The 16,646-nt window shown below is 42.1% G+C and overlaps 1 protein-coding gene and 1 long non-coding RNA gene across 5 annotated transcripts; both read left to right on the top strand.

The window, feature by feature from the left end:
* The first annotated feature begins 244 nt into the window (after positions 1 to 244).
* LOC138187904 (uncharacterized) lies at positions 245 to 6,138 on the top strand. 4 transcript variants are annotated; one of them, XR_011175281.1, is made up of 3 exons: positions 245 to 2,461; positions 2,538 to 3,001; positions 3,877 to 6,138. It is a non-coding gene; the product is annotated as an uncharacterized LOC138187904 (long non-coding RNA). The 4 variants fall into 4 exon arrangements; XR_011175280.1 differs by having other exon boundaries at positions 245 to 2,843; positions 2,944 to 3,001; XR_011175279.1 differs by having other exon boundaries at positions 245 to 3,001; positions 3,877 to 4,064; positions 4,234 to 6,138.
* A 161-nt stretch (positions 6,139 to 6,299) lies between these two features.
* Positions 6,300 to 7,994, top strand: LOC138188389 (uncharacterized). The gene has a single exon (XM_069130109.1). It carries the CDS (start codon positions 6,300 to 6,302, stop codon positions 7,992 to 7,994), a length of 1,695 nt encoding a protein of 564 aa, XP_068986210.1.
* The last annotated feature ends 8,652 nt before the right edge of the window (positions 7,995 to 16,646 follow it).

Raw genomic sequence — 16,646 nt, 5'->3', positions numbered from 1 at the left:
TTGCTGCACACTACACCGCGTATACTAGATTGGCGAACTTTGTTGAGTTTGTTCGAACTCCCTATAACCATACAAAACAAGTTAAATATCACTAGGTATTATTACATCTTAAGTTGTACGACCCTAGTCCAATGGAAATGGAAAAATTCTCTAACAGGGACAACAAATTCTCTAAATCAATATTGAACAATCCTCTGTACAATCAGAGGAACTGAGATTAAATATCAAGTAAAACTCGCGTCAAACTATTACTTGATTTCAAGTTGAAGTACCAGGATTCGATAGAATCTAAAATTCCCTAATGTGCATAGGGAAGTTTCTAAATTAGGCAAGCACCAAGTTGGTACAATCATTGAGGTTAAATATCAGCTAGAAAGCCGTTGGAATCTCAGTTGGAATCCCTTGGGATTGGTAAATACACATCTGTAAAAATAGCGAGACATTCGAAAGAGTCGAAGTTCAGGGGCAAATGTCAAGAACAATATACTTCTGAACCTAGTCACGTGTGCTTGAAAATCAATACGCCGCTGAACTTGGTCGTGCATGCTTGAAAATCAATACGCCGCTGAATTTAATCGCGCACGCTTGGAAAACGATACACCGCTGGACATAGTGCGTACGAGTGCAAATCAGTACGCCGCTGGACTTAGCGTTGGAAGGCAACCGTTTCCCAATTGACTATACGTATAGAGACGTCGCCTACTATGAAGGCAAAGGTGGTATTGCAACCAATCAAAGCGCAGAAGCCTGAAACAGTAACAGACGCGACAGTTGCTAAGAATGCAAACGCTGCACCCGAAAAGTCCAGTGTTAGGCCGAAAAAGGTGACAAGCAAGAAGCGAGCTAATGGGGAGAAAAACGAGGAAAAGGAAGAAGAGCGGCCAATTCTCGAAATAGGGGAACAGGCTAGCGAAATAGAGAAGAGTGTACTGGCGTTCTGCATGGACCCAAACAAGAAAGTTAACAAAGAACAAACGACAACGATCATGAGACACTTCAAGGGCATGCGAAACCTGCTGGGGGAGCTTCTGCTTCATAACGACTTTCTCACGGGAAGGTTAGAGCATGGCGTAGACGAAACAAAGAATCAAGGGTGCGCGATATACTGTGCGCAGTGAGCAAGTCGCTGCAAGCCGGCAAACGATTTGAAACAGTCGTTGACTTGCAAGAAGGTCGCACAGACGGCGGTAAAACTACCGAAAGACGTGGTTATAATCCGGCCTGAAGCAGAGGATGGGGAGATAAAAACGAGTGAAGAAGCACGGGATGCGGTGTTTACACTCGTAACTCGAGTCGTTAGAAAAATCAACGGCAACGGTCTAATGGTAGAAACGACGAAGCCGGAAGAGCTTAAAGTGTTTACAGAAAATGAGAAGCTGGGACAGCATCCCACACAAGCGCATGCTCCGGATGATAATATTTGACATCCCAAGGGACATGACGGAGAAGGAGATACTGGCCTGTATCATGAAGCAGAACCAGGACAGGCTGAAAGAAGAAGACGCGGCAGAAATGAAGTTCTGCTTCAGGACGGGGCGCAAGCACAACGAGGAAACCAATTGGGTAATTGAGATACACCCCCAGGTAAGTGAAAAATTGTTGACAGGTAAATTATTTATTTCTTAGAATGCATGCAAAATCCAGAAATATATAGCAATTAGTCGATGTTACAAATATCAAGGGTACGAACACATGGCAAAGTACTGCCGCGTGAACTATGAAATCTGTGCGCACAGCACGAAGAAATCCTGTTAAGAGCCTGCGATGCGGCCATTCCGAAGAAGAAATGGCACAATAGATCCGTACCATGGTGGACGGAGGAGGTCACACGAGAAAATAGACACCTACCGGGCAAGAAGGAAGTACCAGAGGGCTAAGGGCCCTGCAACGAGGGAACAAGAAAAGCTGCTGTACCGGCAAATCAGGTAGGAATGCATGAAAATGGCGACGAAGGCGAAGATCCAGAGATGGCGGGAAATCGTAACCGAAAAAGGAAACAAAGAGCCCTGGGGCATTGTCTACAAAACGGTGACGGGTAAACTCAGGAGAGAAGAGACGATGTTCACATTGCGAACGCCACAAGGGGATATACCTCCAACTAGCGATCCACCGCAGCGGCGATGCTATCGGCCCTCATACCCGACGAACACCTTGTAGCGAAGTTAGTATGATTTCTAACTCGAGGTATGGCGCGGTCGACCAAAAGGTCGGCCCCTGGAACGCACACATTACTTGCTAGCAGGTTGATGACTGACCGTATAATAGATCGATACCAAGCCGTAACTTCATTGCAGACACATCGGCTAACCTATTCGACGAGTCTGCTGAAAGCTTTCTGCTGATCACGGATTCGTTTGAAGCCAACTGTGACGCTACTTCGACCAATGTCCGCAAGTTCTTTCAACATGATCAGTGGATCTAGAGGATTAAACGAACTCACTGACTTTTGGTGGCCAAGATAGTAAGCGTGTAGTGCCATAGATAATTACTATAATATAATAGAAAATCATTCTATGAATAATGGATACTTGTTCTAGGAACGAATATTAGTATGGATAGTCATTTTAAAGATAATTGTTATTACGTATTGTTGTGAATAATTACTATTATTATAAATAATTATTATTAGGAATTATATGGATACATGCAATTAGTTTCGTGGCAGGAAGAGGATTTACTGTTCCATCTACTAAGAGCATTAAGCTTTCACAATGAATAATGGAGACCATTCGAAGTATCGCAGACTGCAACTCGAACAATCGCTGAAACTATTAGGACTATTGAAGCTATCAGGCCTTCCATGAAGATCTGTAGGCCAATAAAGCTACTCAGATGTTCTACAAGTATTTTACAGCTACTAGAGTTAATACGTAATCTCGTAGAAACTTCTCGAGTATTGACTAAATAATAATTTTTTTCAACTCAAGTGTGCTGCTTCATCAGCTACTTCATGCACGATATACATATAGAGTGGCAGAGAAAATTGATGAAATTGTCTAAGGTGAGCATCAATTGAATACTTTGACACAAGGATTAAAAAAAAAACTTGTTTAACTAGAGTTAACCATTTCGTCATATGAACTTGTTGTTCATATGCTCAGCTATCGGATCCAACGTCGAAACAAGCTTACAGAAAGTTCACTGGAATTAATTCGCACGACCATGTTAAATGTTTAAGCAACGATCATTCTCTGTCGTTCGATCTCTATTCGCTATTACAATAACCGTTAATTACACGCCACTGGCCAACTAGACTGCTTGCGCAATGAATTGCCAATTCATTAAACATCGAAGTAAATCCTATACGTCCTATAGAACACGTCCTATAGAACAGTACCCATGGCAAATAATATTGAAAGGCAGCCCGGTGACATTTGACATGTTGCTGTATAATAATCGCATTGACAAATAAATAGCGATTAATTCAAATTAGGGGATTATTAGAATGAATAGCTGCACGTGATTTATGTCACTTTGATTGCTGTACTTGGGAGGGACTGTTGACGACTGTTTGGTGCTTCTATGAAATTACATAATGGAGTGTGTGTGTGTGTGTGTACCGAATCTGTTGGAGTTTGTTGATTAGGGACTCTAGCTTTTCTAGAAACTGCTTCAAGGGTGTTTTAGAAGAAAATCGAAGAATTTTATTGGTACGTTTGATATGTCTTTATGAATCAAAAGGACCATGTACATTATGAGTCCTGATTCGTTCGTTTTTGAGACATTTATTTATTTTATAGTTTTATCATTACTTTATCGGTGAAGAAGCCTATCATACTCATGTCATAAGCCTAGCTTACTTTCGTATCATTTCATTCGTTCACCTTTGATTTACAATTACAATACAAGTATTGATACATTAATTTATTTTTTTAGCAAATGACGGGCACAAGTCCTATGGTTCAAGGGAACGGAGGAATTGCAATAACGAATAATAGATGTTTGCGAAACATTCTGTTTATGACCTTCATTAATTAATGAGAATCTTTCTTAATCTGAAGGATAAACAAGAGAATTGAAAACATTTTGAATATTTTGAACGACTTGAATTAATTAGCAAGAATGTATATTGTCTTTCTTAATAAGTATATTAAGTATAAGTAAGAGTATAAGTAACTGTACACATGCAAACTCACCTTATTTAACTGCATGCACAAAAAGTATACGTTACTCGACTTACCTGAAAGTAAGAAGAAATAGAAACATTAATGAGTTATGTTTGACCGCAGACAGGTAATGTAAAAAACATTGATAAAGCTCAAATTGACTGATAGAAAAACAGGTTTCTAATTTATCGTCAATAGAAAGCTACTTTATGCGGAATCTACAATATCGACTAGTCAGTAAGGAAGAACGTTACAAATTTTCACGAAGAATTGTAGATTTACCAACAGCGCAGCAGAAGTAATTTTTCACATAAAATGATGGGGAAATTTGAATTTCTTCGTATCTTATCATTTTATTTCTTTTCAGATATGTTTTATTTCGTCTGCCAACCATGTCTCCAAATTTCTCCCATTATAAGCCATGTCAAGGAATTCCACCCAAAGATTACCGATGGGGTGAACGATTAAACTAACACTAAAAAATCAAAACATCGAATCATCGTAAATTACTGAATATCGATGGAATAATTTTGAAGGGCCCTAGGCGTATACATCGAGAAGTTTTAATAGCAGTATAATTCAAGCATTATATGTCAAAATTTTAAGCCCATTATTTGATTTGTAGGGTACGCGATCTGCATTTCATTATTAACCATTTCGCTTCGAGCGCCGCTTATAGGCGGCACCCGCGAGATGACCTGTGGGTACGAGCGCCGCATATAGACGGCGACCACGTGACGACTATTAATTATTATCAAACTATTATTTGATTTGAAGTTGAAGTACCAGGATTCGATAGAATCTAAAATTCTCTAATGTGTATAGGAAAATTTCTAAATTAGGAATGCACCAAATTGGTACTATCATACGAAATTGAGATCAAATGTCAACTGGAAATCCGTTGAAATCAGATCGATAAGTACTCATCTGTAAAAATAGCGATACATTCGAAAAAGTCGAATAAAGAGGGGAAACCATTTTGATGGCAGAATCGATCTGACGGAAGGCCATCGCGGGATTTTGGTGCGATACGAGAGGCGTCCCATGCGATCAATTTTTAACCGAGCGTTTACGATACACCTGTGTTTACACGCTCACGTGCTAGCAACCTGAACCTAGTCACGTGTGCTTGAAAATCAATACGCCGCTGAACTTGGTCGTGTGTGCTTGAAAATCGATACGCCGCTGAACTTCGTAAACCTCGGCAACGCGAAATTGTTTCTACTTACGCAGCGGAGAAGACCGTCCAGGGAATATGTCTACGAAGTCGCTTTAGCGAGAACGAAGTTAACTTTATTGTTCACCTTAGAAAATAACCTTGTTCCAGGTTCTAATGCATGGGCCCCAAAGATGCTGGTGTGGCATTGCACTCTTCACGCCCACCAGTGCCAAGTGCCAACTCCTCCTCCACGTCGGTGGGTCCTGGTAAACGCTGGCTTGCCAGTGGCTAACGGAGCAATGGCTATCCTAAACATCCTTCCTCTGTCCTGCTCCCATATCACAACCCTTTCCTCGAATTGTGACTGGTGGTTCCGGAAGAAGATGCCGACTGTACAAGGATAGTGACGTGGCTTAAAACCCCACGCTTCCCGAGGAAGAGAGCAGGGTATCATCGTGGCATAAAACACCAGGGGGTCGTCGCGGGTTAATATCCCGCCGGACCTACGTCAACAGCTCTGGCTCGGGAAGGGACATGATTTGGTCCCGGCCGCGAGGCAGGGAGGGGCATTTTACTAAGGAGCCCGGGCGTCATGACTTTTCCCTTCTTTCTCCTACTTTTCCCCTTTCCCTTACCACCCAACTTCCAATCCCTCAGGGGGCTGTGGACTCGTTGGCGAGTCGCAGTACGGGAATGCGATCCCGAGGAACCCTAGCCCAAATACCGTATTCCATTGGTCATGTCTCAATGGATCGGGGGTCTTGCCTTCATTGGCCGGACCGTGAGGATGATAACCTCTATAAAAAATCCCTAACTCTAAGCAGAGGTGCGCGGCGATGGGGTACCTCGCAGTCGAGGGCATTGCGAGGTGGCTGATGGGTGCGTCAGTCATTAGCGGCCAACCCCGAGGTACCTGGTGACCCCCGGTGGTATTAGCCCTCTGCCGGTAAGCGGCTCTGCCGGTGGTGACATCCTTTCCGCAAGACTTTTAGTGGCCCCCAAAAGCCTCGGTGGATGAGGGCCGTACGGACCAGATGATACGCACTCCAATGACACGAAGAAACAAAAAAAAGAAGAAGGAGAAAGTGAGGAGAGGAAGGGAGGAAGAGACGAGAGGAAGGGAGGAAGAGACGAGAGGAAGGGAGGAAGAGGAGTCGGCTTCTGAGCCTGTGCAGACAGACGTTAAACATATAACGAATCTGGAAACCGAGGAGACGACGGACGAAGAAGAATGGTGTCTCGTCGGGTCTCCCAAGGTTTCCAATCTTGCGGAGAAGCTGCGCACGATCCCTTTTATGTGCGTACAAGCAGAGGTGATCCGGAGGGCGGGAGAAATTTCCATGGTGGCCAAAACATGTAGCGACCTCACGGATGAGGAGGCTGAAACACTTAGGGAGGCGGTGAGATACATCATCGCAAGCACTATTGAAATGACAATAAGGGCACTTCCTATTATCTCGATGGAAAGACAGTGTGAGGTACTGGAGGCAGAGAACAAGACACTCCGAAAGCAGCTGTCCGAACGTTCATGTTTTCCGGCCATGGATGTGGACAGTAATGCAAGGCGTCTGGACGCGTTGGAGCAAAAGTTGGAGGTGTTCAAGTTGCTAGTAAGGGAAATAGATGAGTACTACGAAAATTCCAACGAGGAGGAGGAGGAAAATTCTGCTCCGATTGCAAAACGGACAGAGACTGAAGTTTCAGACCCCCAAGTGTCCAGGGTAGTCCCTGGAGAAGGGAAAGCGGATGCCATGGATTGCCAGTCCGCGGGGAAAAAGGCGACAGGGAAGAAGAACAAGAAGAAAAGGGAGAAGAGACAATCGAAGAAGATAACTCCGGGGATAAAGGAGAAGAGTTCGATGGAAGCTCCGGAGCAAAGTTCAGAGGACCAGGAAACAAGGAATAAGAAACTGGCTCTTCCACGCCGCCCGCGAACATCAGCGGTTACCATAACGATTAAGAAAGGAACAGCTAAATCTTACGCGGAAGTGCTGGCTACGGCCAGACACAACATCCAGCTGGCTGAGGTCGGCATCGAGTCGCTAAAGATGAGGAAGGCAATAACCGGAGGGGTCGTATTGGAGGTGCCAAAGGACATAAAGAGGGAGAAGGCCACCGCACTCGCAGCACGGCTGACCAAGATCCTTGACCCGAACATGATCCGAGTGGCGGCACCCTACCGGACTGCGGAAGCAAAGGTGGTCAAGATAGACGTCTCTGCCACCATAGACGAGATAAGGGAGGCCTTGGCGCAGAAAGGAGGATGCAAGGTGGAGGACATCCAGCTGGGAAAACTTCGCACCTCCAAAGACGGTCTCGGGTCCGTGTGGATGCAATGTCCAGTAGGTGCAATGAGGAAGCTGGCCCAGGCGGGCAAAATAACCATCGGATGGTCAGTAGCAAAGATCGAGACCATGGAACGAAGACCTCTGCAGTGTTTTAGGTGCCTGGAGATAGGGCACGTGAAGAAGATATGCACCTCGAAAGAAAACAGGGAGCACCTATGCTATAGGTGCGGCATCTCCGGGCACCTAGCCAAAGAATGCACCGCAATAAACCCAAATTGTCCGCTCTGCAAGGCGCTTAGGGCACAGGCGGATCACAGGATGGGGGGACCGTTTTGTTTCTCTTGGAAGAAAGGAATGAAAGAAGCCACCCGCAAGTCAGAGAAGACCATAGAAACCTTTCGTCTAGGAAAATGGAAACCAAATGCGCCTTCTGCAAACTAATCTAGGACGGTCGAGACGGGCGCAAGACTTGCTTTTCCAGACCATCCGGGAGAGCACGGTCGTTCTAGCGGTGGTGGCTGAGCCGTTTAGAGTGCCGGCCGCACCTCCTCCCTTGAAGTTCCAGGGGTCGGCACTTAGACGGAAATATAAACGCCCGAGAGCGCCGGACTCGGGGGATGATGCAGCAGAACAGGCGACCCGAGACGTTCGGGGGGTCGCCAAGGAAGAGTCGTGGGACCAGTGGCGATTTCAGCTGATCAGGAAGGAGCAATGGTCTCCCCTAGCTCTGCAGTTAGTTGATAGGATCGATAGAATTGGCTTGACGAGAGGACGCGTGGAGTGCCCCGGCATTAATTCGCAGGAGTACACGGGGCACTCCTTCCAAACGCGTAGGTAGGTCATCGTGGATTTCTCCACATATAAAAAAAAAAGTTTGAGTTACACGAGAATTAGGTTAGAATAATTATATCTAATTTTCTTTAATATTTACTTTCTAATATTATACTCAATTTTGGACTTAATTTTCTTGTTAGATTCATTTAAAAGAATTCATTTTTCATTTTAGAGTAATAATAAAGCCCATCGATCATCGTAGACCTTCCTCAGCATGATATAATCATAATCCCACGACTGTACTGCATAAAGATTAAAAACATCCAAAATGGACCTGTATTATCAGTATATTAATTTTCCTTTAACAATTCCCAAGAATAACACCGATAATTCGAGGAAAGTTCGCGCGATAGCCTGCAGACAACGTAGAAGAAAACTTAGGCTAATCTCGCGAGGTTAGGCTGGCATTTCAGTTTCGATTTCGGCCCAGTCAACGCAATGAATATTCGTTCTAGCTTCGTGCTGCGTTATCCACCATCTCATCGTTGGTGTTAACGACCCGTCCAGGTTTCCACGTGGAAAGTGGCTTAACGCAGTGAGCTGGATAAATAATTGGTTTTCATCGTCGTTCTCCAACTCCAAATTCAACCCAGACCTGTTTCATACTCTTATACTGCACGTTTAGTGGAAGCTGATTGTATCGTTACCCTATGTACCTGCTGCAGTTATCGAGTTTTGATCGGTTGACCTGCGGTCTGGGGTTCCACTTCAAATTCTATGCCGTAATTGCCTTTCACGTGATGAACGAGAATTCTAAGCGTGTTCGATAGCTTCTGGCATTGGGAACCGAATTAGGAAAATAGTTTGTTTGACTAGCGTTCGTGTTTTAAAGTAAAATTGAAGACTATGTGGAATAAGCGACTAAGTAAAATAGGGTCCTTGTGACCAGACATACGTGAAACACGGCTGTTTGAGCAATGAATATTGTCCATTTTGAAAATATTAATTTGTTAAAGAGCGTATTACATTAGACGTGATATTTCATAGAAATATTAATTTTACCTATGAAAAATAAAAAAATCAACCCTTTAGGCGTTCTATATATGTAATAAGAGTTACTACACTAATATTTTTTAATGGGACGGATATAACTCAACATTTCAATTATCGTAACATATCGAAAACTTCCAAACATCGTCCAAACTTTACGAGTGAAATGAAACGTTTGACGATAAAAAGAAAACAAATTTTACAGCACGACGAGGTAAATGGCAATGCTTAATCAACTGATGCGACCTCTTTATACAATTCCAAACCGGTATAACTAGCTCGAGGGAAAGAAATAGTAGGATTCCCAGTAGGCAACGTCTGCCAGTCTATCGATTGACTGGCTCAAGATTCGAGCGTTCGAATCTCCGTAATACCGCGAACGTGTGTCATTAACTACGAACTCGATGATTAGGTGAAACGGAATATTGGAAACGAGGGGTGCACCGCGTCTGCGACTTATTACGTTTATTTCGAGTGAGAATATTCTTTGAAATTTACAACATTTGGTACTTAGAAAATTGCATAAAAAGAAAACAACGTACGTTAAAAGAGAGAGAAAATAAAAAGTCAAAAATATTTCAGAAAAAATTTATTTGTCTTAATTTAAACTACATTCAGGTGTGAGATACTCGTAAATAGATTTTTGCAATTGAAAAATTTGGCAGAGGTAGATGGAGTAATAAAATAAATAGAAAGAGAGCATTGATGGTTGGACCAATCTTTCTACCCTTTGAGGAATTCATACGATACCTTTTAATGGTTAAAAAAAAATTACTCGTGACAAATAAAATTACTCGAGCGATTCTGCTAAATAATTAACAGAGTTTCTCGTGAAAAGACTTATTTGCTTGTTGCGAATAAAAATAAAGGGAGAAAGGGTGAATTACGAAAGGCACTTTGTTGGTCCATTGTACGAGCGGTCCCGTCTTCGTTAATAAACAGACCACAATTATCGCGCTTGCCGCGGGAGGAGATAATTCGCGCGCAGTCGTGTAGAATAACGACACCCTCGTCGTTATTTCCACTTCTCCTCGAAAAGGAAACGACCTGCTAGCATCGTGGTTTCTCTCGTGCTTGTGAAGCGCGATCACGATTACGGTACCAAAGTAGTATCTCTTTAAAAGTGTACGACAAATTTTTTGACGCTTTTTATAAAATTAAATTTTAAAATTGAATTTTCATAAAAATTTTTTTTATACCTGGTAACCCTCCTATATCATCAGAATGTTCCCCTACATCTAATACTTTTCCGAAATTAGAATTAGAATTTCATATGTATATCTAGTATTTCTTCAGAATAAGAATCCCGAATCATCAGAATTGTTTCCTGTATTTAATTTCCGTATCTAACAATTCTTCCCAGTCACAATTACAATTTAATTGTAATTAATGTAAACGTAATCTAGAATTGTGAATTATCAGAATTTTCTCTAATATACAGGGTGGTTGGTAACTGGTGGTACAATCAGAAAGGGGGTGATTCTACGCGAAAAAAGAAGTCGAAAGTATAGAATAATAATTTCTTTTTTTAATTTTTCCATCGAGACAACGATCTACAGTAAGATCCGTTATAACGAGACGCGATAAAGTGCACGCGTACCGAGCGCAAATTCAAAGTCGATTTTCTCGAAAACAAAGCCTCGAACGAAAAATTTTTATTCTATATTTTCGACTTCTTTTTTCGCCTAGAATCACCTGCTTTCCGCTTGTACCACCAGTTACCAACCACCCTGTACAACATTTTTACAGTTTTCAATAAAATTGTCTATTATATACTATTGTTTATACACAATTATATTAGATAATAGACAATCAAAATATTATACTATATTGAATGTTTGATTAAAAGTTGCCTACCTTCTGTAGTGCATTGGCGCAACAGGCCAGCTCCTCCTGGTCCTGAGAATGATGGCTGGGTGCTTAGCATGGCCTACTACAGGCGCCGAAGTACGTCCCTGGTTCCTCTTTCCCCAAAGATGACCACTGCCGCCCCCTGGTCCGCTTCCGGTTCCCAGAGACCCCGGATGTGATCCACTTTCGCTACACGCCCGTCTCGAAAGCATCTCCCTTTTCCTATCGTCCGACTTCATCATCTCCTTCTCTTCCTTTTTTTCCAGCAACCCTGTTGCTATTTCTGTCCTTGTTACTTGTTTCTCTGGAAAAATTTTTCAGCGAATGCGCAAGGGTTGGAAAGTACGCGAAGGAAGACACACCCCGACAGAAAACAAGTTTCAGATTCACTGCGGAGGAAGTTTTATCTTAACGTTCCTTTTCCAAGAAGCACGGTCTCTTTGAGAATTTCCGCTCTGCACTGCCAGGAATCCTCTGAATGTCTCAGTAGACCATAACTTCTTCTCTTTTCTGCTATTTTCCTTTCCAACTTGCTCACAGACTGCGGCAAAATTAAGTTTTGAAATGCAACTGTCGTAGAATTAACATAATTACGAAAGTTTCGTAATTTTAGGATTTTGTTTAATTGATTTATTTATCTGGAACTTATCGTTGGCTGAATTACTTCTCTTCGTTCCATATTGAATCTTTCTTCTGATATTTCTTAATATATTTATATTTGTCAATTATATTTCTTAATATATTTATATTAATATATTTATAGTATGCTGGTATTTACTTTAATTTTAGTCTTCTACGATTTTCAACTTCTCTTTATTTCGAAATTTTGTTTCACTAATCAGATACTTTCTCCAATTTTGAAGCTGTGAGATTCTTTCGTGATCACGAACTCGAGATCATCCCAAAAGTAAAATTTTTCATTGACAAAAATTCTGAGCTTAATGAAATATAAATACGCATTTCTTCCAATTTCGCGGCGACAGTTTAAAAGTCTTCTTTATTTTGGCCCCAAGCTCCGTAAAATTCAGACAAACCGACTCGCCCGTGAATTCTACAGTTAAGAATGGAACTGTTTGCGAATTTTTAAATCGGCAACAATTATTTCAACTCTTCCATTGAAAATACCAATTCTAAGCTCCTTCTTGATGCTCTTATTCTCTTTCTAATTCGTTGTTGGTAAGAAAACTCTCGAAAACGTGAAAAGTAGAAAAAGCAAAGTGCATTGGTCCTGCAGAAGCAACTCGATTATATTTGTGAAAAATTGTAGAGAGGAGAACTAGTGACTTTTTGAATCTAGTTATCTAGGGATTATCGTTGAGGTACTGAGAAGTTTTAAAATTTGGTAAACCTTATGTAATTTTCAAAAATTTTAAATGTATAATATTTACAAGACACACACTGGTTTTCACTTATTGAAGATTAGTGATGATTTTCATCAAGACGTAAAGTATTCTATGAAACTATTCTTTGAAGAGTTCTACACTTTTTTAATTAATATTGAAAATTTTACTTTTAAATTACATTTATTTAAAGACGCGTCACTCTTATAATTTTAGTTTTAGTCACTCTGTGACGAAAAGGCCGATGTGTATTACTGGTTAGTTTGTAGTTGCTGGGCCACTTTTGTCGTCCTCTTCCGGTAGTTTCATCTGAAATCGTAGAACTACGTCTAATCGCGAATCTTTTCAAAGTGTCGAACCTCCGAACCTGTTGCAAGACGAACTTAATATGTCGTGAAATCTGCATTTGTATTTCTTCGTTTGAAATTTTACAAAGCACCGAAAATTTATTATGTACAGCACGCTACGAATTTTTATGCATTCGTGGGAAGCTTGAATATACAATAGTGTTTAAAATGCACAAGTGATATCCAAAAACATTAAAAATATTCAAAAGAAAATTCTCGTTATAATACGAAGGTTTATATTTACATTCCATTTCCATAATTATCTTCAAAGAGATATAAAATTGCGTTATTTACTATTTACTTATCATATTTCCCGCTTAAAATAATCTGAAGGACGAACTAACCTCATCGATCCTCCAATCGAACATTCGATTGATGCACATAACCTCAATTTACATAAACGTCCAAGATTGACAACAAAACGAAGAAGACAGGAGAAACTTCCTGTAACGTGTCGAAGAGATTGCAAGAAAATAAGAAAGTTCAGTTCCGTACGAACGATCATTGAGAAAGTTGATCAAGTTTGAAGACTGCGCTGAGTGTCTGGCCAGGAATCCTCCGCCCTCCTTCTCCAAACAAAGCGATTTCAAGATACGTAGAAGAAAGGGACGACCTCAATTTTCGTGGGATTGGATCAATTTCTTCGTAGTTGCAGTGAGAAACGTAACACTTTCAACAAGTGGTTGAACATCTAGTTGAAATCCCTCGCCAGAAAATTAGAGTAAATTTTGGGGGACGTGATCCAGATTGCAAGGCCAATTTGATTGCGCAGTTGATGGTGAATTAGTTCTCAATCCGACTTGGCCGAAGTAAACAAATTTAGGAGAGATTATCGAAGTTGAGATGAGTTTGGTGCGAGGATCGATTAGTTTGTCGCACAGGTCTTCTGACGTATTTAGAGAACTAGATTTGGAGTTATATATAGCAATTACAATTAAATGTGCGTTTACTTTGTTCCAGGTCTCAACGCATGGGTCCCGAAGGTGCTGGTGTGGCATTGCACTCTTCACGCCCACCAGTGCCAAGTGCCAACTCCTCCTCCACGTTGGTGGGTCCTGGTAAACGCTGGCTTGCCAGTGGCTAACGGAGCAATGGATATCCTAAACACCCTTCCTCTGTCCTGCTCCCATATCACAACCCTTTCCTCGAACTGTGACTGGTGGTTCCGGAAGAAAATGCCGACTGTACAAGGATGGTGACGTGGCTTAAAACCCACGCTTCCCGAGGAAGAGAGCAGGGTATCATCGTGGCATAAAAAACCAGGGGGTCGTCGCGGGTTAATAACCCGCCGGACCTACTTCAACAGCTCTGGCTCGGGAAGGGACATGATTTGGTCCCGGCCGCGAGGCTGGCAGGGGCATTTTACTAAGGAGACCGGGGTTCGTGGCTTTCTTCTTCTTTCTCTTATTTCTCCCCTTTTCCTTACCTCCTAATTTCCAATCCCCCAGGGGGCTGTGGACTCGCTGGCGAGTCACAGTACGGGAATGCGATCCGAGGAACCTTAGCCCAAATACCGTATTCCAATAATCATGTCTCAATGTGCCGGAGGTCCTCCCTTCATTGGCCAGACCGCGAGGATTATAACCTCTATAAAAAAAACCCCTAACCCTAAGCAGAGGTACGCGGTGATGGGGTACCTCGCAGTCAAGGGCACTCGCCCCGGTAAGCGGCTTTGCCGGGGGTGACGTCCTTTTCGCAGGAGTTGGTGGCCCCTAGAAACCTGAATGATGAGGGCCGTGCGGACCAGATGATACGCACTCCAATAAAAGGAAGAGAAGAGGATTGGGGAAGTGACGAGAGGGGGGGGGGGAGAGGAGTCGGCTCCTTAGCCTGTGCAGACAGGCGTTAAACGTATAAAGAGGGAGGCTCTACCTCTCACCAATAAGGAAAAGGGCAGGGAGTCTGCAGACCGGGGAGACGACGAAGGAAGAGGAACCCGCCGTCGTCCAAACGACCCGTGGAATTGAAAGGAGGGTTGTCGGGTCTCCGGGGTTCCCGAGAAGTTTGTGCAGGAGATGAGGGCGACCTCTGCTGCGCACATAGGAGCGGAGCTGCTCCGGAGGGCAGCAGAAACCTCCAAGGTGGCGGAAACATCTTGCCACCTCAAAGGTACGTATATTAAACACGGACCGCTGGGTATACATAATACATTTTTCCCTCCTCGCGCATAAAAAAGAAAAAAAAATTGAAGATTGACTAGCGAGTCAAGATGTTGATCGGTCGAATAGTTAGTAGCAAGTAACTTCCGGTGACGAGACGTAACAATACAATATAGTATGACATATTTTTATTTATTTTTATATTACATAATGTACTACATTCTTTTACATAGTATACTACATTCTGACACATAGTGTATTACAGTCGGTAACATAGTGTACTACATTTGGTTACATAGTGTAGGGAAGAATGCTAGGGCACTCCTGCAGTTTTTGTCGATAAACCTGACACTACACGAAAGAGCGGTGGGCTGTCCATTACTATTTCTTCGCGTATAAAAAAAAAGAAAAGTGTAGTACAGTCGGTTACCTAATGTAGTACATTTGGTTACATAGAATAGTATATTAGATTACATAGGATAGTATAAGGAAAACACTCTTGTGTTTTATCAAAAATGAACCATCTCAGGCAATTAGGTGACTGGTAAATTACGCAGTAATACCTGGTAACACAAGCCGAAACTCATGGAACACGAAAATAAAGCTACCGTTATACGCTAGGTGAAACATCATAATATTCTACGACACACAGAAATAACAAGAAAATAGAGTGCTAATAAAAACTAAATCAGTGCACACCTTTTTATTTGTATTTTTGTAAAAAGATTATTAATCTACAATTTGCTCGTAAATACTTCGTTCAAAACGTAGCTCAACGGAAGAAACATCGAAAGATTAATCCATCAGGAAACTAATGGATTCATCGTATAATTAATATAGCTGTTCGAACAACTGTGCTTTTCGTCACCAAGTTCTCGTAAACAAGCATTTCAGTACTGACTACAAGCTTCAAAGAAGAGAAGTATAGTGGACATTAAAACCGTATAAAAAACATAAAAAAGCAAATGCACACTGATCCATAAAGAACCTACAGTCTCGCATTAGTATATTCGAGACTGAAACTCATCCTAAAATCTCGAAACTTCGAACACCAAATTGTCATCGAAATGTTGACTTTCCTAACCTAACCTATTTCGCGAAGTTTTAACTCGTTCGACATACGAACAATTGAAATAGACAGTTGAAAAATACGAAAGCTCTCGATATGGATCAATTCAATGGTCTCAAAAATTTTCCTTAATAACCATCTTTCGGCCAACCCGATACGTTGATCTCTAGCCATTTAGGCCAAGTAACTCGTCTATTAAGAACGCGACGAAAGCTGGAAATAGTTTTACGAAGCGACCCCGTCATTTCTTCGGGGCAAAAATAACGTAACCAGGGATGATCGAGACTCGTTAATTTCGTAACACCTCTCGGGAGTCAGTGATAGGACGGGCCAGGATGTTTCAGATGGTCGAACGATATAATATCGTGTAACGTAGTTAGCGAAATAGGCCGGCCCCGCAGCAGGCCATTTCCTTCCAATAGATTGTCATCAACAGAGACATAGGATAGGAGAAGGAGAGACGTGAAAATATGAAATATAGCGGCTGACGCAGCGATCCTTATTATTTTACCGGATAACGGCTTTCCACGCTGATCGCCACTGGCTGGGACCAATAATCACTT

Source organism: Bombus flavifrons, chromosome 16 (genome assembly GCF_040668555.2).
Source record: "Bombus flavifrons isolate JBK064 chromosome 16, iyBomFlav1_principal, whole genome shotgun sequence".
Classification (NCBI taxonomy): domain Eukaryota; kingdom Metazoa; phylum Arthropoda; class Insecta; order Hymenoptera; family Apidae; genus Bombus; species Bombus flavifrons.
This window is presented reverse-complemented; position numbering and strand designations above follow the sequence as displayed.